The sequence below is a fragment of the Ursus maritimus genome (genome assembly GCF_017311325.1).
Source record: "Ursus maritimus isolate PB19 chromosome X unlocalized genomic scaffold, ASM1731132v1 scaffold_X1, whole genome shotgun sequence".
NCBI classification, from domain to species: Eukaryota; Metazoa; Chordata; class Mammalia; order Carnivora; family Ursidae; genus Ursus; species Ursus maritimus.
The window spans coordinates 93,890,372-93,914,886 of record NW_024423319.1 but is presented as its reverse complement, the minus strand read 5'-3'; the positions used below and the strand labels follow the sequence as shown (position 1 = coordinate 93,914,886).

General features: G+C 34.8%; 1 protein-coding gene and 1 non-coding gene across 2 annotated transcripts in view; one reads left to right on the top strand and one right to left on the bottom strand.

Moving 5' to 3' along the window:
* CFAP47 (cilia and flagella associated protein 47) overlaps positions 1 to 24,515 on the top strand; it is a 503,621-nt gene that overhangs the window by 93,928 nt on the left and 385,178 nt on the right. Inside the window, exons 22-23 of the mRNA XM_040635242.1 lie at positions 13,636 to 13,777; positions 20,520 to 20,614. Coding sequence (XP_040491176.1) covers positions 13,636 to 13,777; positions 20,520 to 20,614 — 237 coding nt within the window. The remainder of the gene's footprint in view (positions 1 to 13,635; positions 13,778 to 20,519; positions 20,615 to 24,515) is intronic.
* LOC121103825 lies at positions 8,747 to 8,853 on the bottom strand. Its single transcript, XR_005836117.1, has one exon. It is a non-coding gene; the product is annotated as a U6 spliceosomal RNA (small nuclear RNA).

Here is a 24,515-nt window from a genome sequence, read left to right as displayed (position 1 = left end):
GTGTGTGTGTGTGTGTGGAAGTATATGATGGTGAAGGGATTAGATGCTAATTTTCAAAATTAGTTGGGATTATTTTTGCTTTATTTTTTCAAATCTGTACTCTTGTAATTTTGATAAAGACAATAAGTCACAATAAAAAATAATCCTTTTGTGACAGGTTAATATTTTGAAGCATTGTGTCTTTCTCCTACTCAGTGCCTGCATTTTGTATGTACACAGACATATGTAAACACACACACACACACACACACACATTCTTCAGTAAGAAACTAAGGAAAAGAAGAGAAAGAAACTAATAAGTTTGTGTAGTATTTAATCTATACGTTTTCAAGTATATTAAGATCAGTTTATATGTTTTCTTATTAAATCTATGTTGTGATTTTATATTTTTATATAGTGGAAATATATAACTGTGTTTTTAATGTCATCATTCATCCACAAAAGCATTTTAACCTGAGGGTCACTAAAAATTAGAAAAAGTATATAACTCAGTTTAAGTTTGTTACATGACTTTTTGGGGAGAATTCATATACAATTTGGTATTTTCATTTTTTTTAGTTCAATTTAGTGTTTAACATTGTCAACAATTAAAAACTTGTTAATCTATTTTTTAATGTTTAGACTGTGGCTCTCATAGGATTCTAAAAATTTGTTCTGAAATTAACTTATATGTATTTAGTTCTCTGGAGTGCCACACATTCCTTAAGAGTTTGAATTGTTCTGCATTTCCTGGGTATTTTAAAGGGAGATTTACTTAGAGTATTGGAATGTAATTCAGTTCAACAAACGAGATGAACATAAAAAAAAAAACAACCCTGAAGAGACAGTATACCCTGTGAGATTTTGTTCTATAAATTTGTGCTAGTGAGGCAGATTGATTATCTGGTTTCTAGTCATTTCACTTATCCTCCACTCTGTTTATAGCTAGCTATAAGTTATCTTTCTGTGTGGGTGTGTGTGTAGATGTAAATAGTCAGTGGGTGCTCTCTTGGTTGACCTGTGTAACAGGCAAATGTAAAATCATAAAGGGCTGGATTTATTTCTAGTTGTACCCCTTCCTTTCCTATACTGCACCAGGTTTGAGTATAATTAAAAGTGCTGGTGGGCAGTTATAGTTGTGTTTGGCATCCTTGACTGCAATGGTTTGATCACCCTGTCATTCAAGCCCCTCCTTTCCTTGTGGTCCACTCACATGGCTTTCTGGCCAGTGTATAGAATTGTGCTTCTTTATACGGTAGCCACTAGCCATGTGTGGATATTTAAATTAAACTTTAAAGTTAAATAAAATAAAAAAATTTATTTCCTTAGTCAAAATAGCCACATTTAAAGTTCTCAGGATCTGCACATGGCTATTGGACAGTGCAGAACATTTCGTCATCACAGAAGGTTGTATTTGACAGCACTGGTTTAGATCTTTCCTGGTGTTTACCCTTACTTTTCCTGCCGCTGTGGCCCAGGTTCTGCTCTGTGGCACAGGTTAGTCAATCTACAGTGGCTTGGTTGCTCTGAAGCTCTCATCGGTCCTCCTCTATGTTTGCCCTAAAGCTCTTGAAAATAAGGGAGAATCGCTAAATTTTTTAACTTTTTTCTTTTTTTTCTACCAACCTTTGTCCTTCAGGGATATGCAACCTTTGGGTAAGCGTTTCGCAATGGTTATTTTGGATTTACAATCATTCTTACAGGAAGGCAGGATGATCATTCAAGGTTTAAAAGAGAGGATGTTTGAGTGACACCTGCCCCATAAACATTTTTGTCTACCAACACTGACTGGGGGATTGAAATCTTCATCAGAATATCATTTTTCAATTTGAGGTATTCCTCTGTTTGAATGATGACAACTAGGAAAACAAAGTGGCACATATCACAAAACTTTCCAAGATTACCCTCTTCCTTAGATAGCTCAGTGGTTTCACAGTGATAGCCCTCATTTCCTGTTCTCTCTCTGTATCCCTGAGTTTCTGTGTAAGAGATAAATCTTATATTCTTTAGTTCTGTTGCGAGGATGAGACGTGGGTGGAGACATCATGGAACCTCTGAATTTTGCATTCTGAGTAATTACAGGGCTACCTTATTTTATATAAATTGTGAAGATACGACTTATGAGAAAGCAAGTCCAGTATCATTTCCCGCATACAGACAATTGGCAATTAGAGAAGGCAGGGAATGACTCTCAGCTCTGTGAATTTGGCACACAGTGTTTTAGAAAATATGTGTTTTGAGAGGGAAAAAGGTCTCACAATTAAAACGAAAAGAGACAATTAAGGGCTGAGATCAGTACATCGAATTATCTTGACAGTTACCAACATCATCGTCATTTGTGACATCAGATATTCTCGAATGAAGCCTACAGTCATGCTCTGTGTTAAACCTTTCCTACCCCTCCCATCTTCCACTTCTCTTATCCCTGACTTTGGGACCCAGCACTAGACCCAGTGACAGTCAAGACTCAATACTCAGTGACTGTTAGGATTTTCATCTGTCATGATGACATTTTAGCTCAGTCATCCTGCAAGTGGAGCGCTCTGAATAGATTCTCATCCCTACTGTCTCCGAGCTCCCTCACACTTGGCTTTCTTTCCCTTCCTATCTCTCCTCTAGGATCCCTATAGTTACGTAAGTTTTCTGTGTTTTTTAGGGCTTCCTTTCCCTTTGTACTTTCTTCATATTATGAATATGTCCCTCTCTAGGGCACTGTTCCTTATATAGCCTTGCCTTTGGATCTGGATGTGGCTCTAGAGGTGATGCTTGCTGGAAGCCTTGCTCCCTGGGTGGATTTTTTTAGATGGTCTTTTTCTGTTAAAAATGGCTGCTTCTTTGAACTTCATATTATATGAGTTTACCATTTCCCCTTGCGCAGAGTAATAATCTCTGGATGTTGCTATCAGCCAGTCTCATCGTGTATTCTATACTCCACTCCTCTAATTTTCTGAGTGATTTCAGTATTCATGTGGAGGTCCACCCAGAATCCTGGCCTCCCATTTCCTTGTCTTCACGTTTCCATTGATCTCCTCCTCCATTCCCTCAGCTTCTTCCATTGGGAATCCATCTCCATCCATCCCAATCAGATGAGGATGACAGTTTGGGAAACATGCTTTTTGATACTCTTTGACTTTAAAATATGTATTCGTATTTTATGAACAAAACCTAAAACAAAGGATAAGATAGTAACCTAAAAATAATATAAAAACTGTTAAAATACGTATGATAGAAAATATTGATTTATATTGATACTCAAAATAGGAACAAAAAGATAAACCAGAAGAGGAAAAAATTAATGGGACAGGATATAACTAGCTGCTGCTGATTAATGACAAATTCTACGGGAAATAAGATCAAGCAAAATTGTTTTAAGGACTGATATATGAAAGCAGGTAGTATTTATACATGAAATATATCTTTATTCAATTCACTCCTTGACATCTGTGTATTGGTGTCGTTGCAGAAATAGAATATCATGGGAATGAGTTGCTTGCTCTGATTTGTCAAAATAAAGAAACATTCATGAACATAAAACATGCTATAGTATTTTTTGCTTCTCTAATTCTATTATGAGGACAGTCTATTTATAAAAGATTCTATGACAAGAGATAGAATTGTCAGTGGTATGGCCAGTGTCTCGGTCTGTTCAGGTTCTAGTAACAAAATACCACAGACTGAGTAGTTTGTAAACAACAAAAATTTATGTATCGCAGTTCTGAAGCCTGGAAGTCCAGGATCATGGCAGTAGCGTGGTAGAGTGAGGGTCCTCTTCTGGGTTGCAGACTTCTTGATGTGTCCTCACCTGGTGGAAGGGGTTAGGGATTTCTGTGGTGTCTCTGATAAGGCACTAATCCCAATCATGAGGGTTCCACCTTCATGGCCTAAGCACCTCCCAAAGGCCCTGCCTCTTAATATTATCATCTTTAGGGGTTAGGATTTCAACATGAATTTTGAGGGGATGCTTTCAGACCACAGCAGCCAACTAATGTTAAATAAAAACAAAATGAGGGGCGCCTGGGTGGCTCAGTCAGTTAAGTGCCTGCCTTTGGCTCAGGTCATGATTCCAGAGTCCTGGGATCAAGCCCCACATCAGGCTCCCTGCTTGGTGGGGAGCCAGCTTCTCCCTCTCCCTGCCCCCTGCTTGTTTTCTCTCTCTCTGTCCAACAAACAAACAAACAAACAAACAAAAAACCAAAATGAAAATCCAAATGTCTTGCCTAGTAGAGTGATATGCATGGCCGGAACTCTAAGTATAGCCTTTCTTTTATTAACTATTCATTTTATTTTAAATTTTCAGATTGTCAGGGCGCCTGGGTGGCGCAGTCGTTAAGTGTCTGCCTTCGACTCAGGGCGTGATCCCAGCGTTCTGGGATCGAGCCCCACGTCAGGCTCCTCCGCTAGGAGCCTGCTTCTTCCTCTTCCACTCCCCCTGCTTGTGTTCCCTCTCTCGCTGGCTGTCTCTGTCAAATATATAAATAAAATCTTTAAAAAAAATTCTCAGATTGTCAGCATCAGCTTTATGAGTATAGCAAAGCACTAGGTGTGTGTACCTCTGAAACCATCGTTATCAAGATCTTGGAAACTTAGATATGTCAGTGATGCTATTATTCTTCTCTTTCCTACATTTAAAACATTTGCCATTCTTACTATTATATTCCTCCTTCCACCTCCAGAAACTTACCAAGAAACCATAGAGCAATAGCTGTTGCAGGATCAATATTTTAAAATTATTTGAAACATAAATAATGTTAGGGGTTTTTTTGTTTTTTTTTTAAAGATTTTATTTATTTATTTGCCAGAGAGAGAGACAGCCAGCGAGAGAGGGAACACAAGCAGGGGGAGAGGGAGAGGAAGAAGCAGGCTCCCAGCAGAGCAGGGAGCCTGATGCAGGGCTTGATCCCAGGACCCTGGGATCATGCCCTGAGCCAAAGGCAGATGCTTAGCGACTGAGCCACCCAGGAGCCCCAATGTTAGGTTTTAATAAAAAATCAATATATAGTTAATGGGTCAAAAAATGAATTTTAATTTAAATCATTTTCATATTTTATAATTAAAATGCTGTAATAGATTTTACATATGTAAATATTTTACCTTTGCATTCAGTTTTAGTTTCAGTTATTTTATACATTAATTTTATTTTTTATAATTTAAAAATTTTTAATTAATTATATAATTTATAAAATTCACAATTTGATTTCCAAAGTTGATATTTGGGGCCGCAGCCACTTCTAAATCCTACACACACACCCTTACCCTGGTTCTTTAGTTTTTAACTGATGAGCCCACAGGGAGGAAATTAACAGGATTCAAAGGTTTAGGCCATTTCAATTTTCAAGTGAGCTGTTCGTCACAGACATCCATCTAAAAGATGGAGAATGTTAGGTAGGAAGAATAGTTAAGCTGTTTAATCTCAATAAATAGAAAAATCTCATGTAAGACCTAATACAGTAGAGTCTCTTCAATCATTTTGCAAAAACAGAGTCTCTTATTTTTTACCTCTCTAGAACCCTGAGGTCATCACATGATAGGGGTCTGAGGGAATGCCTGGAAACCTTTGTATTGACTTCTCCCTCCTTTATTTTTTAAGAAATAATTTATTGAGAGGAAATTTATATAACATAAAATGAACCATTTTTAAAGTAAACAATTCAGTGGCATTTACTGCCTTTACGGTATGATATAACTATTTCTTCTGTCCCATTTCAAAACATTTCAATCACTGCAAAGCAAAACCCTTTACTTATTAAAGCAGTTTCTCCTCACCTATCTTTCCACTAGCCACTGACAGCCACCAATCTGCATTCAGTCTCTATGGATCTATCTCTTCTGGATTATTTCATATAAAAGGAATTATACAGTTTGTGACCATTTGTGTCTTTCACTTAGCACAATGTTTTGGTTTTTCATTTTTATTGTGGTAGAAAACATGTAACATAAAATTTGCCATCTTAACTATTTTAAGTGTTAAATTTTAGTATTCACATTGTTGTGAAACAGATCTCCAGAACTTGTTCATCTTGCAGATCTTTTTTTTTTTTTTTTAAGTTTTTATTTGTTTATTTGACAGAGATAGAGACAGCCAGCGAGAAAGGGAACATAAGCAGGGGGAATAGGAGAGGAAGAAGCAGGCTCATAGCGGAAAAGCCTGATGTGGGGCTCGATCCCAGAACGCCAGGATCACGCCCTGAGCCAAAGGCAGACGCTTAACCGCTGTGCCACCCAGATCTGAAACTCTATACCCATTTAAAAATACTCCCCTTTTCCCCTCTCCCCTGAAACCTGGGCAACAACCATTCTTCTTTGTGTTTCTATAAACTTGACTACTTTAGATGCCCCATACTAGGTGGAATCATATAGTATTTGTCTTTTGGTGACTGGATTATTTCTCTTAACATAATGTCCTTGAAGATCATTCATGTTGTAGAATATGACGGGATTACCTTTATTTTTAAGCCTAAATAATATACCAGATTTTGTTTATCCATTCATCTATGGACATTTGTTTTGCTTCTGCCTCTCAGCTATTTTGAATAGTACTATTATGGAGATAGCTGTACAAATATCTCTTTAGGACCCTGCTTTCAGATCTTTTAAATACATACGTAAAAGTGGATTGCTGAATTAAATGGTAGCTCTATTTTTAATTTCTCGAGGAAACTCCATACTGTGTTTTCCATATTGCTGGCACCATTTTACTGTCCCACCAATACTGTAAAGGATTCCAGTTTCTTCACATTCTTTTCTGGGTTTTTGATCATAGCCATGATAGTGGGTCTGAGGTGATATCTTATTGTAATTTTGATTTGCATCCCTCTGATGATTTGTGTTGTCAAGTATCTTTTCATATGCTTGTTGGCCAGCTGTATATCATCTTTGGGGAACTATCCACTCAAGTCCTTTGCCCTTTCTAAAATTGAATTATGATTTTTTTGTAGTTGAGCTGTAGTTCTTTGTATATTCTGGTTATTAATCCCTTATCAAATAAATGGTTTGCAATCATTTCTCAATTTCATAGGTTGCCTTTTCACTCTGTTGATTGTTTACTTTGATGAACAGATATTTTTTTGTTTGATGTAGTCCCGTTTGTCTATATTTGCTTTTGTTGCCTGTATTTTGGTGTCATATCTAAGAAATCATAGCCAACTCTAATGTTACAAAGCTTTCCTGTAGGTTTTCTTCTTCAAGTTTTATAGTTTTAGGTCTTATGTTTAGGTTTTTCATCGAGTTTGAGTCAATTTTTTTTTTTTTAAAGATTTTATTTATTTATTTGACAGAGATAGAGACAGCCAGCGAGAGAGGGAACACAAGCAGGAGGAGTGGGAGAGGAAGAAGCAGGCTCAAAGCAGAGGAGCCTGATGTGGGGCTCGATCCCATAAAGCCAGGATCACGCCCTGAGCCGAAGGCAGACGCTTAACCGCTGTGCCACCCAGGCGCCCCGAGTTTGAGTCAATTTTTGTATGTGGTATGAGATAAGGGCCTGGTGCCCTTATAAAAAATTAATTGTCTGTAGGTGTATGGTTTGTTTCTGGACACTCTGTTCCATTTGTCTACATGTTTATTCTTATGCCACTATCACACTGTTTGGATTACTGTAGCTTTATAATAAGTTTTGAAATTGAGAAGTATGAGTTCTTTACCTTTGTTCTTTTTTCAAATTGTTTTGGCTATTTGGAGCCTTAATATTTCTTACGAATTTAATTGTTTATCTACTTTTGCAAAAATGGCCATTGTAATTCTGATAGGGATTGCCATGAATTGTAGATTGCTTAGTGTAGTACTGACATCTCAACAATACTGAATCTTCCAATCAGGGAATATTAGATGTCTTTCCATTTATGTAGAACGTTAATTTCTTTCAACAATGTATTGTAGTTTTCGCTGTACAAGTTTGTCACAACATGGACACATTTATTTCTAGGAATTTTATTCTTTTGGATCTTATTTTTTTTAAATTATTTATTTATTTATTTTAGAGAGGGAGAGAGTACAAGTAAGCACCCATGAGCAGTGGGAGGGGCAGAGGGAGAAGGAGAGAAGCAGACTCCCCATTGAGTGTGGAGCTCGATGTGGGGCTTCGAGCCCGACATGGGGCTTGATCTTATGACCTGAGATCATGACCTGAGCCAAGATCAAGAGTTGGATGCCTAACCGACTGAGCCACCCAGACACCCCTTGCATCTTATTTTAAATGAAACTGTTTACTTATTTTATTTTTCAGAGTTCATTGCTAGTGTGTAGAAACACTTAATTTTTGCTTGTTGACCTTGTACATTGCAATTTTCCTGAATTCATTTATTAGCTCTATCAATTTCTTTGTGGATTCTTTGTGATTTTCTCTATACAGGATCATTTCATCTGCAAATATATATAGTCTTAATCCTTCCTTTCCAATCCGACTGCCTTGTATCCCACCCTCTTTTTTTGGCCCAATTGTTCTGCCTAGAACTTATACTACATTGTTCAATGACATTGGCAGAAAGAGGACGTCCTTACATTGTTCCTGATCTCAGGGGGAAGGCTTTCAGTATTTCACCCTAAAATATGATGTTAACTGTGCGTTTTTTGTAAGTGTTCCTTAGTGTGTTGAGGAAGTTCTCTTCTATTCTTAGTGTTCTGAGTGCTTTTGTTATGAAAGGATGTATGATTTTGTCAGTTTTTTTTTTCTGTATCAATTGGCATCACCATTTTTTCTTCAATCAGTTAATGTGGAGTATTTTATATATATGTGTGTGTATATATATGTACACATACATACACACATATAGTTTTAAATATGGAATACTTCATAAATTTTTGTGTAGTCATTGCACGGGGGCCACTCTAATCTTCTCTGAACCATTCCAACTTCAATGTATGTGCTGCTGAAGCAAGCACATTTATTGATTGATTTTTGTATGTTGAACTGCCTTTTCATTCTTGGGATAAACTGCACTTGGTCATGGTATATAATGCTTATAACATGCTGATAGATTTGGTTTGCTAGTATTTTTTTAAGGATTATATTGTCTGCATTCATGAGGGATATTGATCTGTAATTTTTTTTTCTTACAGTGTCTTCATCTGTCTGATATCATAGTAATGTTGATCTTATAGAAGAGGTTAGGAAGTTTTTTTCTATTTTCTATTTTTGGAAGAATTTATGAAGTATTGCTGTTAATTCTTTAAATATATGGTAGGATTCGCCAGTAACACCATCTGGTCCTGAAATTTCTCTTTTGGCGGGGCTTGTTGATTCATTATTCACTTCTATAAATCTGTTCATAATTTATATTTCTTCTTTGATCAATTTTGATAATTTTTGTTTTTCTACGAATCTGTCGATTTCATCTAGATTATTTACTTTTGGTATACAAATTCTTGATACAATTCTTTGAGTCTTCCTCTTCTTTTTGTATGGTTGATAGTAATATCCATGTTCCATTTTTTTTTCTTTTGATCAGGAGTCGTCTAGTCTTTATTAATAAATACAAATATTAACAGAAATTTATTTGTTTATGAATATGCACAATTTATTATTTTTTATTTTTATTTTTTATCGTGTTCTGTTAGTCACTATACAGTACATCATTGGTTTTTGATGTAGTGTTCCATGATTCATTGTTTGCATATAACACCCAGTGCTCCATGCACTATGTGCCCTCCTTAATACCCATCACCACATTCATTTTTTGTATTAATTATTCATTTCTTATTTTCTGTTCCTTTTCCTGTCTGGCTTAAAGTTTTGTACTTTAAAAAAAAATCTTCAAAGAACCAACTTTTAATGTCATTGATTTTTATTATTTCTGTCTCTTTGTTGATATTCTCGTTTTTTTCATACATCATTTTCTTGTTTTTTCTTTCTCCCTTTTTCTGTTGTTTAGCTCTATGAGCAATTTTTAAAAAATATTTTATTTCTTTATTTGAAACAGAGAGAGAGTGCAAGCAAGCAAGAGTGGGGAGAGGGGCAGAGGTAAAGGGAGAAGAAGACTCCCTGCTGAGCAGGGAGCCCAATGCCGGGCTTAATCCCAGGACCCCGGGATCATGACCTGAGCCAAAGGCAGACGCTAACTGACTGAGCCACCTAGGCCCCCCGTCTATGAGCATATTTAAGACAGTGGATTTAAAGTTTTTGTCTAGTAAGTCCAGTGCCTGGACTTCCTCTCTGATGGTTTCTGTCATTTAGTTTTTCCTTTGACTGGGTCATGCTTTCTTATTTCTTGGTATGCATTGTGGGTTTTTTTGTTGAAAAGTGGGTATTTGAATGTTATTATGTGGTAACTCTGGAAATCTGATTTTATCTGTTCTTGATTGTTGAAGGCTGCAATCATCCATTTGTTTAGTGACTTATCCAAATTAGTTTTTGCAAAGAATATATTCCTTCTGTGTGTGTTCACTAAAATCTCTGCTCCCATAGCTTATGTTCAGCTAATGTTTTGATAGAGATTTCCTTGTGCATTGACTCTGTGCCAGCGCCCTTACTCAGCATTTATAACTCTGTTCTGGCCTTTACATGCTTCTTGCATTTAGCCTACAGATCAGACAAAGGAGATATCTTAGAATCTCCTCAGGTCTTTCCTGATCACATGTCCTTCCTTAGGCATGGTTTTGGCTTTCTAGATTCTCCAGCACACATTTGTGCTTTTGAATGCTCTTATTTCCCAAAGAAACTCTCTCCCCAGCTTTTCTTTCCAGGGGTTAATCTGCTTGCATGTCTCAGCCATAATCTTTTGTCCCACATGGCTGCAAGTTGTTTGTTTGCCTGACAGTATTTTGGGGCAGTGTCCACTAATTTTCTGACCCATTGATTTTTGAAGTCGGGCAAAACAAAGACAGGGACCTTACATCAGTCCTTCCGGTGACCCCAGAAGCTTAGAACAAATACAATGACTTGTGAGTAAGGTCTGCTGTGTTTCATCCAAAACCAGAGTTTCACACTGAGACCTCCATCTGCAAGACGGAAGATGAGTCAGAAAGGGAGAGGCTCAGGGGCGAGTAAAGATACCACAAAGCTTCCCTACCGTTTTAAAGTTGTGTTTTTCTTGAGTCAGTGTTCACTTGGTTGCTGTGAACCTTTGACTATTTTCCAGAGTTCTAACAAAGTTGGTCCTGTCAACTTTTGCTTGTTTTTCAGTGTTTCTGTGGAGGGATGGGCATTTGGATTTGGATTTCCATTATTTGGCTGATATGATCCCCTCCTTTCCTTTTGTTGTGGGTCCTGAACACCAAGAGTGACTCTTTTTCTTCTCTTTGATGCAAGATTGTATTTTTGTCAAGGCTGAACCACAGTTTTCATTTTAAAATGAGAGGCTAGCACTATATAATTTCCAAGATGTTATGAATCTCTAGGTGTTCATTCTTCTATGACTCATCTTGTTAGCTGCCTATATTGTTAGTCTGTTTTAGATTTTAAGGCCAGATGTATTAAAATCACAGCTAAGGAATTAGGTTTAACTTCTTTTCATTTCATTTGTTTTAAAAGTTATGGTGCAGTAAAATGGTTTTTTTGTTACATGAATATTGGCAAATCGTACAATTGTATAGCAAATACAAAAATCAATATAGAGAACACTTTATCCCCTCCTTTAATTTTTTTTTTTTTTTTTTTTTTACTTGTTTGCAGTCAGCCTTTCCCCCAGTTCTGGTTCATAACAAATACTGATCTCATTTTGTTTGTATAATTTTGCCTATTCACTTATATATCATATTAAATGAAATCTTAAGATAGGTTGCCTTTTCAGTCTGGCTTCTCTTAGAATAATGCATCTGCTATTCATCCATATTATATATGGAACACTGGTACATTACATTTCATTGTTGAAAAGTATTCTTTTATGTGGATTTACCAATGTTTGTTGTCCATTCGTTGTTTGGTGGGAATTTGGCTTATGTTTTTCGTAATTATGAATAAGGCCACTATAAACATTTATATGCAAGTGTTCATTTCTTTTTGGTAAACACCTAGAATTAGGAATTGGGGGCTTTATGTTAAGTGCATGTTTAATTTTCTAAGACAGTGGGAAAATATTTTTCATGACTGTGAAATTGTGCATTCCTATCAACAATGTATAAATGGTTTAGGTGCTCACATCTTTAGTTCTTGGTAATGTCATTGTTGTTTAAGTAATTGTGATAGGTGTGAAGTATTCTGTCCTGTGAATCAATTTACATTTCCCTAATGTGTGATTATGTTAAACATCGTTTCTTGTGGTATTATGTACATTTTTTCTTAGTTGTCTTTTCACATCTTTTACTTGGTTCTTCATTAGGAACTTTGCTTTTTATTGATTTTGTGTGTTCTTTTATATATTTTGTATACAAGTTGGAGTTTTTGGTCAAAGATGTGTTTTTGGCTTCTAATTTTATTTATTAAACATTATCTTTAACAGGACAGATGTTTTGATTTTGATAAAGTATAGTTTAATCATTTTTTCTTTTGTAGATGATTAATTTGGTATTGTATTTAAGAAATCTTTGCCTAACCAATGATTGCAAAGATTTTTCTCCTAAATGGTTTATAGTTTTAAGTTTTATATTTAGGTCTTTGGTCCATTTTGAATCAATAGGAACTATTTTTATTTTTTTTTTAATTTTTTTAATTTTTTATTTTTTTAAAGATTTTATTTATTTATTTGACAGAGATAGAGACAGCCAGCGAGAGAGGGAACACAGGCAGGGGGAGTGGGAGAGGACGAAGCAGGCTCATAGCGGAGGAGCCTGATGTGGGGCTCGATCCCAGGACTCCGGGATCATGCCCTGAACCGAAGGCAGACGCTTAAAGACTGAGCCACCCAGGCGCCCCAGTAGGAACTATTTTTAAAATTTATTTTTATTTTTGAGAATTGGTTTCAGATTCATGAAAAATAAATCAGGTTTTATTTTGAAAAAAAAGTATTTTCAACATCACAAGATAAGTTTCTTTTTGAAAATGTCTTTTTTTAAATTGCTGTTTTGCTAGATCCATAGTGTCTCATTAGATCTCCAGAACTTATTCATCTTGTATAATTGAAACTTTATACCTCTTGACCAATATCTCTCCATATCTCCCGCTCTGTAGCGCCTAGTAACCACCATTCTGTTTTCTGCTTCTGTGAGTTTGACTATTTAGATTCCACATATAAGTAAGATCATATATTATTTGTCTTTCTGTATCTAGTTTATTTCACTAAGCATAATATCCTGCAGGTTCATCTGTATTTTTGCAAATGGCCAAATTTCCTTCTATTTTCAAAGCTGAAAAATATCTCATTATATGTATATACCACATTTTCCTTATCCATTTATCCTTTGGTGGACATTTAGGTTATTTCCATGTCTTGACTATTGTGAATAATGCTTCACGAACATAGGAGTACAGGTATGTCTTTGAGATCCTTATTTCAGTTCCTTTGGGTAAATACCCAGAGATGAGATTCCTGGGTAATATAGTAGTTCTGGTAACAATACTGTACTTTATACTTGAAATTTANNNNGAGGGTGGATCCTGTGTATTCTCACAATGAGGTGGAGAGTAACTGTGAGATGATGGATATGTTAATTAGCTTGATTGTGGTGTTACTTCATTATGATATGTGTATCGAATCTTCAAGTTGTACACTTTATATACAACACAAATAGTATCACAAATTTCTTATAGCAAAACTAACCACAGGTGTAATGTATTTTTTTGTCTGTCAGGTGGCAACATATGACTTCAGCATTCAGGTTCAAATTAATTTCTTCAGAGCTTCAGAACTTTACACTCAATATTGTTCGTCACATTCTTCTATGATTCCAAAGACAACGCCACTTATTCGACCATGTTATGTTCAAGCTACTGGTATGTAATGTGAAACATTCACTTGATGTGCCCATACCAAATATTTACACTTAAGCAGCTAAAAGTTTAAAAATTCAGAATGATATTTACTTTTTAAAAAGAAAGTAAAACTATGATATGATTTCTATGTGTGTGACTTAAATTGTGCCTGTGAGAATGAATTTTGAGAAATAGTGTAATCAAACCAACATGAAGTTCACTCCTTCTTGAGTTACAGAAACTGTACCAGGTGTAGTTGTCGCACAAAGACAAGTTTATTGAGACAATCACAGGCAATGGCTTCCAAAGCCGTGACTCCCTGACATCAGGTGAAGATATACCTTTTGTTTAGGGTTAGATGAATATTTATTTATTTCCGTTTTTTATTTTTTATTTAATTAGTTAATTAAATTTTTTTGAGAGAAAGAATGTGAATAGTGGGGGAGGGGCAGAGAGAGAATCTGGAGCAGGCTCTAAGCTCAGCATGGAGCCCGATGTGGGGCTTGATCTCACTACCTTGAGTTCATGATCTGAGCCAAAATCAAGAGTCAGTCGCTTAACTGGCTCAGCCACCCAGACGGCCCTCGGATGAATATTTAGCTAGGGAGGCTTTCTTATCATATGTAGAGGTGGCCATGGCTATACATACATTGTATGTTATGTAAATGAGGCTGAGGCTCTTGCTTGGGTGGAGATTTTTGTATTTTAATGAGGCAAAGGTAATGGTAGATCATTCCAGAGGTCACTCTAAGGTCTGTCTGTGCAGGTATGAGGTGGAGGTTTAGCTGAAAAGGTCCGGGTAGTCTGGGATGGCTGGGAGGTCTTGTCAGGGTAGTTGCCATTACCTACAGGGTTGTTTCCAGTTTCATTTGCCTGAGTTAATAGGTAAGCTGGAAAGAAGAGCTTAAGGAAAAATGTAAGACAAAGGTTAGTGAGTTCAAGCAGGTGGGCAGTAAAGGTCAGGTCTTGGGGTCTAGCTGGTGACAGTAGCATGGACATAATCTCCTATCAGTGACTCTTGCTTTAAAAAATTGGTTATAATTAAAAACAAAGGTCAGTTTATTTGTTGTATGGGTAGTTTTCAAATGATTAAATCAAAATATAAATTATTAAAATAAAATACATTAGATATATAATGAAATGATGAAGATTTTATTTAAGAAAAATTTTCCTCCAAAGGAATGGTTTACTAAAGGACTAAGTTCATGTAAAGAAGGGTAAGTAAAAACAAAGAAACAAAAGAAGGATAAGTATATTCAGGTTTTGAGTATTGTTTACTCATTTTCTCCAAATATTCAAGTATAAAACCAATTCATTCTGTAAACCCTACTTTTGACAAAACTTTGGTTTTGCATTTTATGTGTTGAAGTATTTTTCATGAAAAGTTAAGTCTAGTCTATGCTATATTATGCAATATTTTGTTTTTATAATTCTGATATTGTTATTAATTATGAAATGGTGGTCAGTTGATAATTGCACTTGTCACCTAGTAAGAGAAGCCTCATTAAAGTAGCATACACAATATAGAGATTTATTTTCCTCCTGTTTGAAATACAGAATTAAAAATTCCACAGCTGATAGGGAAGCTCCATGGAGTTTTCTCCCTTGTTTTAAGATATCATTTTAGGGAAAAAAATCATTGTCTAATTTTGTTTTCTGAATTAGGTAAATTACTTGCATGAAAAATAACATTTACCTACTTGACAAAAATTAATGTATCATCATTATGGAAAATTGGAAAATGTTAGAAACACAGAAATGTCATCTGGAATGTGAATATGTAGAGCATACTATTATTGATATCTTGGTATCTTACTCTTTTGTTCTATGCCTTTGTGAGGTTTTTTGTTTTTTTTTTTAACATAGTTGCCATGTTACTGCCTGTGTTCAGTTGAAATCTCTTCACTCTTAATAGAAACTTTTACTTGGATGTTATAGACTCTTAATTGTATAAATTGACACTGATAACTATTATAGAATATTTCATCCAATAAGTGTCTCTTGTAGATTATTTAAGCATAATCATAAGGACTTAGGTTGTTTTATTTTCTTATTCATATAAATATTGTAGTATTGAACATTCTTGTGTATAATACTTTTTCCCAGTTTAGATTTTCTTAAAAGCGAGATTCTTTGAATTGGCTGCCTTCCTTCTGAAGTGCATACATGGTAGGGACACCTGGGTGGCTCAGCATTTAAGCATCCAACTCTTGACTTTGGTTCAGGTTATGATCTCAGGGTTGTGAGGCGGGCTCTGTGCTGGGCATGGAGCCTGCTTAAGATTTCCTCTCTCTCTCTGTCCCTCTGCCCCTTCCTCCTCCTCCAGCAAGCACACACTCAGGCTTTCTCTCTCTCTCTCTCTCAAAAAAAAGTATATACATGTTAAAGCTCTTGATACGTTGGACTTTTGTAAAGAGTTATGCTATTTTACCTCTCCTTCAGTGTAAACTCTAACCAGCATTGGATTAAAGAAATTGGATATTTTACTCTGTGATTAGAAGTACATAATTTCAATTTTCATTTCAATTTCTTTGATTACTTATGAGGATTAAAATTTTGTCTGCTATTAATAATATATTTCATATGTAAATTATCTGCTCATGAACTTTACCTTTATCATTGTGGTGATATATTTCTGATAGATGTCATTGATTTCCTTATATTTTATATTAATTTTTTTCATTTTTACTGTGAATTTTTTCTAAGATTCATTGTTTGCCTTTAATTTGTTGTTCAGTAAATCCTTTTAATAATGTTATAGTGAAATTTAGCTTTCATTTCCTCCGATTTCTAACATTGTTTTAAAGATTAGACCATCTTCCCCATCTTCAGATTTGGTATATATGTAATTCTGGTTTTTTTTTCTTCTATTTTTAAGGGTTTATAATTTGTTCAGCAATTTCTATACTTAATTTGTTTAAAAAAATATTGCTGTATTTCCAGAAAGGATTGGAATGTCAAAGCAAACTTGATTATATTATATAACTTATCATCCCCAAAGTTTACTAATGATTCAAATGATACAAGTATAATCAGGCAGATGTGTAACATTTCTTCCTATAGAAGTTGGCATCTATCAGACACAGCTTCCAAATTGTCCTTTTCTCCCTCGTTAAGATGCGTTTTCCTTTTGAATTAACATATGACTTTTGAATGTCATTTGTAGAAACCTGTTCCCAAAGGAAGCTGTTTTTTGTTTGGAGCTTCCCATTTTTGTACTCTTTTTTTTTTTTTTTTAAAGATTTTATTTATTTATTTGACAGAGATAGAGACAGCCAGTGAGAGAGGGAACACAAGCAGAGGGAGTGGGAGAGGAAGAAGCAGGCTCATAGCGGAGGAGCCTGATGTGGGGCTCGATCCCAGAACGCCAGGATCACGCCCTGAGCCGAAGGCAGATGCTTAACCGCTGTGCCACCCAGGCGCCCCCCATTTTTGTACTCTTAATAGTTATACAAGTAGGAAGTGTCTACATGAGGAATTCTCATTCTTCTACCAGCAATGCCTCATAAATCCATAAATTCCAGATACTTTTGATTGGCCATTTGGACAGGTAATATATGTCAGGGTTTTTTTTTTTTTTTAAATACTCCACTGGTCAATTCCATTTTTATGTTTGCAGGGATGCTTGGTTAAGTCCATTATTCCCTGAGCTATCCCCCCCTCAATAGAAGGATGATGCCTCAGTAGGAGGCTCACAAGCCTTCTGTTCTCTCTTTTATCCAAAATTCCATGTATGTATTTTAAAATTAAAATAGTACTAACCCAGAATTGAAATCCATTATCTCTTTCTGAAGGCTTATCCTGCATCCCAGAGGCTGTGACTTTTTTCATTAATTATCTAATGAAAACACTTATTTAATGACAAGTATCTTCACTCACTTGAAACACTAACTCCTGTTATCCATTTTGTAATATAATTATAGTTTAAATTTCAATTAAAATTTTTATCAGAGATTTAATTGTTATGACGATATAGTGTTCGCTGTTAAGCCAGGTAGTGTAACTGCATAGTTATTTTATTTACTTTCCTTCAACTTTTTGTTTATTAATTGCTCAGTTGTCCTTTGATATTTGACTAAATCCTCCCATGCCACGAAGCTCTCCTTTTTATTATGCTTGTCTGGACAATGTTCCACATAGTCTAGTCTGTCACATAATATGTCATATCTAGTTATTCTCTTGAAGCAACCTTCCTGGAGCACAACAACCTGCTTCAATATGGACTAGATACTTTCCCTGTGGCAGGACTTTTGTCTATGATTTCCTTTCACTATAATTGTGGGGATTTTTTTTTTTTTTAACTCTTTTCTGTTTTGAATCGCCTGTTTTTTCAATCCCTTGCCTTCCTATTTCTTGGTTTACTTCACTATTTAGGTAGATTACATCTTCCAGGAGCTTCTAAAGAAATGGTGTAAGGAGCTAATTTTTTAGAATTTCCATGTCTGGAATATCTTTGTTTTTCCTTTCACACTTGAGTGATAATTTGGTTTAGTATAAAATTCTATTATTTCACACTGACTAACTTTAGTGTGAATCTTTTGTGGACCATTTCAATCTGGAAATTCATGTCCTCCAGTTCTATAAAGTTTTCATAAACTATTTCCTTGAAATGTTCTTCGCACCGTTTTCTGTATTTCTTTCTTCAAGACATTATCGGTTGTGTTTTGTATGTCTTGGATTATGTTATATATTTTAATCATATTTTCTCTCCTATTGTCCTTTTCCTTATCTTTTTGTTGTACTTCTCAGGATATTTTTCTGACTTTATTATGTCTTAAGAAATTATTTTGGCAGTTTTAAACTAATGAGAGTTAACTTTTTTCTGATTATTTCTTTACCTATAGAATTCTGAAAAATAAAAACAATATTTTTTATCTCTACTTTTATTATGATGATTTCTTTGAAATTTTCTTCTGTTGCTACATTGTCTCAATTTTTGCTGAATTATTTGTCCTTCACTTCTCCTTCATGTCAAGGAGTTCCTTAAATGTCTGTTGATTTTTGCCTATTCTCTCATGATTATTAGTGAGTCTCACAATGCTGGCTTCACTACCTATTATTATATCATTTCCTGACCATCTGGATCCCAGTGAATGTTTAAGGAGGTCAGAGTGTTAGTCTGTAAGACTTTAATCTTGAGCACTTCAGTTTTTCTCAAGTTGGTAAAAAATATATACAAATACCCCGCAGTTATTATCATTGTTAATGATGAGAAACTCAAAGCTTTCTCATTAAAGTCAGAAGCCAAGCTAGGGTGTCCCTTCTCACCACTTTTTCAGCATTGTACTAGAAGGCCTAGCTAATGCGATAGGACAGGAAAAAGAATTGAAACACACAGATTGAAGAAGGAAGAACAACTCTGCAGTCATTGATGACATGATTGTTTATGTAGAAAATCTGAAAGAATCAGTTATGAAAAACACTTCTGGATCCAATAAGCTAATATAGCAAGGTTGCAGGGTACAAACTTAGTGTACAAAAGTCAGTTGCTTTCCCATATACAAGCAATGAATAAATGGAATTTGAAATTCAATACAAAATACCGTTTACATTAGCACCCAACAAAAATGAAATATGTAGGTATAAATATAGTAAGGCATTTACAAGATCTGTATAAGGAAAGATATCAAATGATAAAACTTATCTGATGAAAGATATCAAAGAAGAATTAAATAAATAGAGTGATATTCCATGTTCATGCATTGGAAGTCTCAATATTTTTAAGATGGCACTTTTTCCCAACTTGATCCAGAGATTTGGTGCCATCTCAATCAAAATCCCAGAACATTATTTTATGGGTATTGCCAGATTGATTAGAAGTTTATATGGAAAGGGAAAAGACCCACAATAGCCAACACACTACTGAAGGAGAAGAACAAAATTGGAGGACTGACACTATCTAACTTCAAAACTTTCTATAAAGCTGCAGCAATCATGAGACTTAGGTAGTGGCAGAAATATAGACAAATAGATCAGTGGAATAGAAAAGAGAGCCTAGAAATAGACCAACATAAATGTAGTCAACTGATCTTTGACATATGAGTATAGGCAATACAGCTCAGAAAAGATAGTCTTTTCAAAAAATAGTGCTGAACAACTTTACATCACAAGCAAAAGAATGAATTTAGATACAGACCTTACACCCTTCACAAAAATTAACTTAAAATGAATCACAGTCCTAAACATAAAATGCAAAATTACGAAACTTTTGGGAGATAATAGAAGAAAAAAATCTACATGACCTTGAGTTTGGCAGTGACATTTTAGATACAACAACAGAGGCAAGATCTGTGAAAGAAGAATTGAGAAGCTGGAGTTCATTAAAATTAAAAATTTCTGCTTTGCAAAAGACACTGTCAATAGACCAAAAAGACAAACCACTGACTGGGAGAAAATATTTGCAAAAGACATGTTTCTTTTCACTTCTGTACTTCTGCATTGGTCAAACTCTATTATAGAGATCATTTTAACTATGTTTACTTTATTCTCAGCTCAATATTTAGTATATTTTATACTCTTATTGTCTCAAGGGTAATTGTTGCACTTGTAATTAGTTACCATTAAAATACAAAATTGTAATTTTATAGATGTGATAAACCATGATATTCTATAAATGTTTTAAAGTATGACTTTGTTTTCTGTCTGAGAACATAAAGATACAAAAAATTTTATTTTTTATTGTTTTGTGTCAAAATATAGTAATAATTATCTGTAAGCTAATATCTCTTAATATTTTATCAGTATATTTACTTTCCTCTCACAGTATTGCAAGCACCATTGAGATTATCCAGCACTGATTTTATATTTGAAATGCCATTGCATATTTTGGATCCTAATAACAAGGTCACGAAAACTCAGGTATGTAGAGAGAATTGATGCAGTTTATAACTTTTTTTTTATTATGGTTTTTAGTTTATTGAGTTGATTATTCTGAAGCATGTGTTATAAGAATACTTTCATTTTTAGAGAACTTGCATATATAAATATCATTTCTTGGAAGTAATTGTCAAAGTAGCCATACACATATAAAGCCATTTTTTATACATATTTAATAGGACTATTCAGAATATTTTAAATAGAATTAAGTTACCAGTCTCTCCTTATATAAATGGAAGCTATGATTAAATTAATGTGAAATATGTTCCATTCAGGTAAGAAGATGTGGTGAAAGGTAATCATAAAAATTGGAAAGGTCCAGGTATATAATAAAGGGTCTTCTATGACAATCTACTCTTTTTTCTTTCTAGATATCTCTGTGTTTCTCCTAATTATGAATCCATCTAGAAGGAAAAAAAAAAAGAGACATGCATATGAAGGAAGCTCATGCATACATAGTAGAAATTTGTATTTGTAGTACCCCTTTATTGTCTTATGTACTGCCTTTCCTGCAATTAATTTTGAACCTCTAGTTTTGAAGAAAAATTATATGGAGAAAATATTTAACATCGCATGTGTCAAATAATAGCAGAGTGCTATATGACATTATAGTTAGAAGAATAAAGGATCTCTTCTAAAATTAAAATGTGACTTTCAAGTATAAAATATCAGTAAGACTTCTAACTCTAACATAACTTCAAGGATGCAAAAGACTTTGTATGTGTGGCTAGAAAGGAAGCTTTAGTGAACTGAATTGGATTAAATTCCAAAGGAATAGCATTTATGTGAGATTATTTTGTATCATTGAAGTTTTGTTCAGTTGGCATGATAAAAGATGATCTAGACAAGAGCCTTCCCTCTTGAGTGTTGAAAGAGTCACATTAGCCCCACAGAGAAGGAAATGTGACTCTAATGCACTGCTTGGATTTGCCATGAATGATATTTACATAGTCGTAATGAAATATAGAATACAGAGACGTCTTAATATGTTTATGGGGCAGAATTAAAATTTGATCAGATATAGTGTATCACATGTAAAATGACAAGTGTGATATGTACGATGTGTATGTGTAGAATAAGTTGACAGAAGGGTTAGGGATAGTAAAAGAAGGAGGAGTGAAACTTATTTTACGTAGTGGGTAATTAAAGGGAAGTATCTGATGTTGGCAGAGGAACTAGAGTTATAAATCTATTGCTTAAAGTTACCAGGTGACTAATGAAAGAATTAAAATAATATAAATATCTAAAATTGGGTGGTGGACAGAAGAGTGAAGATTATATGAGCTAAATCCTCGTCTTTACTAGTGGGCACTGGAGACAATATCTGGGTCTGATAAATCATGAAATAGCCATGTGATAGAGTAATGGCCCCCAAATGGATCCATTTCCAGTCCCTAGAATGTGTGAGTACATCATCTTATATTGCAGAAGCTACTTTGCTGATGTGTCGTGTGATGCAGATGAAGGATCTTGAGCAGGGGAGATGATGCTAGATTATCTAGGTGGTCCCAGTTGAATCACATGAGTGGTTAAAACCAGAGAAGTTTTCCTGACTGTGCTCAGAAGGAAATGTGGTAACAGAAGGGTAGAGAGATAAGATGTTGCTGGATTTGAAGATGGTGGAAGGAGGCCACCAGCCAAATAATGTTTGCCCTCTAGAAAATGGGAATGGCATGGAACCAGTCTTCTCTGGAGCCCTCCAGAAAGTATCATAGTTCCTTCTACCACATTGATCTTAGTCCAGTGATACGCCTGTTGAACTTCTAACCTACAAGCCTGTAATTTAATAAATATGTGTTGATTTAAACTACTAAGTTTGTGATAATTTGTTACGGCAGCAATAAAAGAAAACTAAAGTAAGCCATATCAACGTTGTATTTAGAATCAGGCTATAGTAATAGAGAAAATCCAAAATTTAGCTAAAATTGGTTTGCTTCAGGGAAGCAGAATTGTTGATAAGGAGAAATTGAGTGGAACAACTATTTTTTGTTTGGGACAACTTTTTTATAAGCATTTTTGAATTGTGTAAGCTATGTACATGTATCATTTTGATAAAATTATTTAAAAAATAACACAATACTATACATACTAAACAATGTTTCTTTAGAGATGACTGTATCAGTTCTATTCCTGTGATAGGATTGGAAAGTGGAAAGTAGTTTTAGAGATCTACCATTTCTTCATTTCAGAATGAGAAAAATGAGGCATTCAAATGACTAGTACAATTTCATGTCCACCTTCTCTTTTAAAAGATGTTTTCTTTATAAGATGCAAATATTAGACCTGAATAGTTGTTTAGTATTGAGAGACATTGGGAATAAAATTGACTGATTTTAAAATCCTGAGTATTTTAAATCAATCATACTTTAGAAAGAGATGAAGTACATTATTTTGTTGTGGTGCCAGTTGTATGGATCATTCTATACTTCTCAAATTTTGAAAAGTAAAGTTAAAACAATACCTCGTTGAAGGTTTTATTTTAATAGTATGTTGTACTGGAAAGACAAGACTGTACACAAGTCATGCATATAGCTCCCAGATTTACCAGAACATTACAAACACAGTGCAGAGAGTTTATGTATATTCTTCACACAACTTTCCCTATGATTAACACCTTATAAAACCATAGAACATTTTTCAAAACTAAGAAATTAACATTAGTACAAAATTATTAATTAGACAACAGATTCTATTTGGGTTTCACCAGTTTTTCAGTAATGTCCTTTTACTATCTCAGGGTCCAATCAAGGGTAACATATTTCATTTAGTTTTCTCTGATATGTGACAGGCTCTCAATCTTGTTCATTTTTATATGACTTTGTGAAATTTTAAGAGTACTGGTTTGATATTGTTTCAGAATGTTCTTGTCTGATTTTTTCAACTGACTCAGCTGCATTCTTATTTTTCGTGGGTTTTGGATAAGAATGTAGCAGAGGTGAAATGTCTTTTTTGTCACATCATGGGAAGGGAGTACATGATATCAGCATGACTTATCATTGGTGATTATGTCAGGAGAATTGAAAAAAAGTTGGACAAACTATTTTTGTTTTTTTCACACTCTGCATTTTGGAAGTGAGTTGTCAATTTCAGCCCACACTGAAGGGGTTAGGGGTCAAGCTGCACATTCTGGAGGGGGGTATTTACATATATTATTTGGAATTTTTCTGTAAGGAGAATTATTTTATTATTTTATTACTTAATATGTCAGTATGACCTCACAAATATTTATACATTCAGTTATAATCCAATATTACATTATTTATTTTGTTATTAAATTTGTTCTAGCTCTGGCCATTTGGAGTTCTTTTAGACTGGCTCGTTGACATGCTTCCATAATTATGATCTTTTTTTAAAAGATTTTATTTATTTATTTGTCAGAGGGAGAGAGAGAGAACGCACACAAGCAGGGGTAGCAGCAGGCAGAGGGAGAAACATCCTCCCCGCTGAGCAAGGAGCCCGATGTGTGACTCGATCCCAGGATCCTGGGATCATGACCTGAGCCAAAGGCAGACATTTAACCAACTGAGCCACCTAGGTGTCCCCCATCATCATGATTTTTAAGCATCCTCATAGTTTGTGGCACTGCAGAATGGTCCAGGCTTATCTTTTATTTTTTCTAGCTGTAGAATCAATATTTTCTCCAGCAAACCCACTACCATTTATGAAAGAATGGTATTTAGAAACCAAGATCTGTATACTGGATGTGCTAGCTGCTACTGGGGTGTCACATGTTCTAAGCCCTTTTGGCAAATAGAATCAGGAAATATTTGTATGTATACTGACTTATACATATATCTGTAGTTTATCTGTGTGTCGTTCCATCATCCATCTAGCTAGCTAGCTAAAGATGAGTTCCAGCTGATATTTCTGAGTCTAATCTAAT